This window comes from Diaphorina citri, unplaced genomic scaffold, assembly GCF_000475195.1.
Source record: "Diaphorina citri unplaced genomic scaffold, Diaci psyllid genome assembly version 1.1 scaffold7696, whole genome shotgun sequence".
Lineage (NCBI taxonomy): Eukaryota > Metazoa > Arthropoda > Insecta > Hemiptera > Psyllidae > Diaphorina > Diaphorina citri.
This window is the reverse complement of record NW_007385072.1, coordinates 1-3,813: the sequence shown is the minus strand read 5'-3', so window position 1 is coordinate 3,813 and position 3,813 is coordinate 1. Positions and strand designations below refer to the sequence as shown.

Genomic DNA, 3,813 nt, shown 5'->3' with positions numbered 1-3,813 from the left:
CTTATCAAAAATTATTCATCGATATATTTTCGTTAGTGGACTCTTTTGAGTTTCAAAATATTTCGAGGTCCTACTTACTTAGTCCGACTATTTCTAATTTTGGTTAAGACTTTCATCATTCAGAACACAAATATAGTGTACGCTGCCTAGCTACAGTTACAATAAATGTAAGCCCATAATGTAATCGTAAGTTATAATTTGGTTCTTTCACAATGTTTTTTGTAATTTGCATGATTATGAAAAATACCCACGAACTAAGATAAAAGGGGACAAACGTTTGAAAAACAACCGGTTAAGAACTCTGATGGTGTTCGGTTGAATGGATTAAACAGTTTATTGCGGCGTGCACGGGTTAATCGTGCATGACCTTGAGGAAACAGATGTGAACAGCAACAGAACAAGCCCACAGTACTACATCATCATATCCAGAGTACGCACTGCTCCACCAAGACTGTAACAGAGGTACGACCGAGTACAATTCGAATCAGGATAAACTTAGCTAATCATAATACGAGTATTAACATAGTGTATACAGGAGGTAGTTACCACAGAAGGGGTAGAATCACCTGAGATGTACACTACAGGCGAGATACATGATCGAGACTTGCATGTATTTGACTCCAGCAAACCCTAGCATTTTTCTCTCAATTAGAAATGGTCCGTATGAGATAGTCTTCAACATTTTTCTTCCTTTTTTCTAACTGAAAAATAGGACTACTTAAGTAAGTTTAACTTTCGTGATCATCCAGTAATAATATTAGAACGCACATCTGAGTGTATTTGAAACACTCTCAGAGTCCATCCACGAGGCGTGACCTTGACGAAAACCGACTGTACACAGGTGTTTAAGGATAATGGGTACTGAATGATATTCTCACACTGGTACAATACTCCCCTATGTTCTATCATCCCCGTGTCTATCAAGGCTATACTTCCTTAACAGTGGTATGCAATCAACATCCCCTATAAGACTCCTCCATACTCCTAAACACCATTTAGTATGTCAGTGATTGTAAGAGTATGATCCATCATATCATTCTATGACGTGGATTATCTTAATAGGTGCTCATAATGTCCTCTTCCTACGCTGTCGTACTGGTCAGATTATTGGTAATGCCGGTGTGTGAGATTATTGCCTGCAAGCAATGTGTGCCGTGTACGTGTTTCGCCATATTTTCACCAAGGGGGAGAGATCAATCTCGGAGCGTAGGAATTGCTCGTTTCCCGAAATTCCATTCCATTTCTGATACCACCTTCATAAATATTTATGATGTTCGTTTTGTATATCACTTGGGTGGCAATAAAAAATAAATAAGTATTTTTATACATCTTGAGTGGATATAACCACTAGCCCGAGTTAACGCCGGAGCGTTTTTACATACCACTCTGAACTTTGATATCGGCCATATTAGTGCTATGAGAGGGTTGATAGGTAATCGAACCCACGCCCTCCTGTTACCACGACCTTGACCACAGAGTTGATACCCGACAGGTTGAGTATGTCGTGAGGTGAGAGACCGACAAAAGTCAGAAAGAGAAGAAGAAGAAGATAGTGATAGGAGAGAAAGCCAGTCACTCCAGGAGAGAGAACGCTTATCAGTGCCCAGGCGGAGCAATTCGAACCCGCAACCTAGCAGTCCCTGCAAACCCACAATCGTAAGGTCAGCAATGGTGTGTGATTGTGCACGGTGAAGTGTACTTGAGATTGTGTAATTTTTGCAACGTGAGTGTACTTACGTTACTTATAGTCATGCTATTTATATTCAATGTAGGGTGATTTTTTTGTCATAGGTACTTTGAACCTTTCATGTTAACACTTCCCTGGCATCCAATTATGTTAGATTACTACATAATGATATGGTTATAGAATTTCCCGTTCTAATGACCTTAATATTGAATCAGATGATCAGAACAGCTTTGGCACAGAAAACCTCTAGGGGGGGTAATCGTCGGAAAATAAGGGTTATTTTTACTTTTCTGGTCCAGTTTTTAGTGCCAAAAACAAGACGTTTTAAGCTCCCTAGTTCCAAGGAGATTTGTTGAATAGGAAAAACTGTAACAACGGGGTCTTAATGGGTTCAGAAATCCAAAAAGGAGGAGGAGATGGTTCGATTCCCAAATAAAAAAAAAAAGCTTTTTTATTATTTTTATAGCGAAGCTCGGCAACAAGTATACCTATGTATGTACTTAATATACCTAATAATGTAGAAGTCTCGCTTATAATTTATGTTCTTTGTAATATAATAGGCCACTGTGAATTCAACTGAAAATCCTTCTCTCCTTACAGTCCTTTCCTACTCAAGCAAAAGACACACTAGTAGGTACTTCTTTAAAGATACAACACTACCAAGTGCAGTACAAGTTACTCACTTCAACGTAAGGTGTGGTGTAAAGTACTCACTATACAACGTAAGATGTGGTTGTAAAGTCTTGTTCAATGACACACATTAAGTGGACAATAGTCAAGAAAGTAAAAATAACGTCCTAAAAGTTACACAAATATGTATGTTAAAATTAAGTTTGATAAGAAAACTCTTAACTTTGCTTTTAGAAACTATAATATATTAGAAGACTGATACAAAGATGAGAAGCAAATTTATTTGTGGGTTTCAAATCAAATCCCAATGGAGAATGAAGTCGAATGGTGAAATCAGACTGGCTGAGAGTATCCAAACCAGTACGAAATATTACAAGTAATATGTAAAGTGGGTATGTTTAGTGCGAAAAATCGGCAGAACTTGGCTAGTAGACATCACTTGTTTGAAGATAGTCGAATCAGCCCCTTGAACTCACCTTAGCTCCTTGAGAGAGCAATAAAGGCTATACCTAAACCCAACGAGGTAGGCAATTCCTGACTTTAAAAGCTGACCCGATCTAGAATAATGTTTCCCAAATAGTTTACCATTCCGGTGTACTATACCTACATACTCACATAGTGAATAAAGCAATTTAATATTCAAGTGAAGTTGCTTAGGATAGGTATGATAGGTGCAATAGGTAGGAACTCGCAAACTATGCAAACAACAAACTTGATATTTCATCTTACATGTGCTAGCATTGTCCATTAAGAGTCAACTGACAATTAGCAAGTGATTTGCATGTGGGGAAATACAATTTTCATACAATGTACTGTAAAATTCTAGAGATTAGAGAAGGACACCTCATATACCCGAATGATTGTGTTCTTGGAAAGTTTATTTCATCAAAACAAGGAAAAATGATGGAAGTTTTAAATTACCGTCTACTCTGAGGCACGGTCTTACTTAGAGGAAGAGTTTCTTCATCCCGAAATCAAGAGAGAATGAGGACAGGGATAGGAGGAAAGCCAGCCTTTCGGAGAACGAACCTTTCTGTTTAGGAAAATTTCGCCCCGCGGGGAATTGAACCCGTGACTTATCTCTTACAAGGAAGACGCACCTCCAAGCTAACTGGCTGGCGCCTACCAAAGTTAACAAAGTACAGGGAAAGTTTAACCCATCACCCAGGTATTAACCAATCAGATTCAAGTGTTTACCTTTAGCTTTCCACTTCGACTGTGCCGATAACTGGCACTCCGCTTGAAATTGGACGGTTGAATATGTGACGCCGTGGTTCCCATGGTAACGGCTTTCTTAAATTGAGCTTGGAGTAAACAATAACACTTAAAAACACTAGTGAACACTTGAGGAAGTGGAAAATTGCTTCATTTAAAAAGAAAATCACACTAATCACACCCCATCAGGGTAAGAAACACTGGAAAAACACTTTGTATTATTACGTAGAATTTTACAATTTTATAATCACAATAATAACGCGTGTATATTTTGCAGCTAG

General features: G+C 38.3%; 1 protein-coding gene across 1 annotated transcript in view; it reads right to left on the bottom strand.

Moving 5' to 3' along the window:
- The window catches only part of LOC103522265 (protein numb-like), a 10,524-nt gene extending 6,717 nt beyond the window's left edge, over positions 1–3,807 (bottom strand). The window contains exon 1 of the mRNA XM_008487371.3: positions 3,515–3,807. Within this exon, the coding sequence (XP_008485593.2) occupies positions 3,515–3,598 (84 nt within the window). The 5' untranslated portion in view covers positions 3,599–3,807. The remainder of the gene's footprint in view (positions 1–3,514) is intronic.
- Positions 3,808–3,813: the final 6 nt, after the last annotated feature.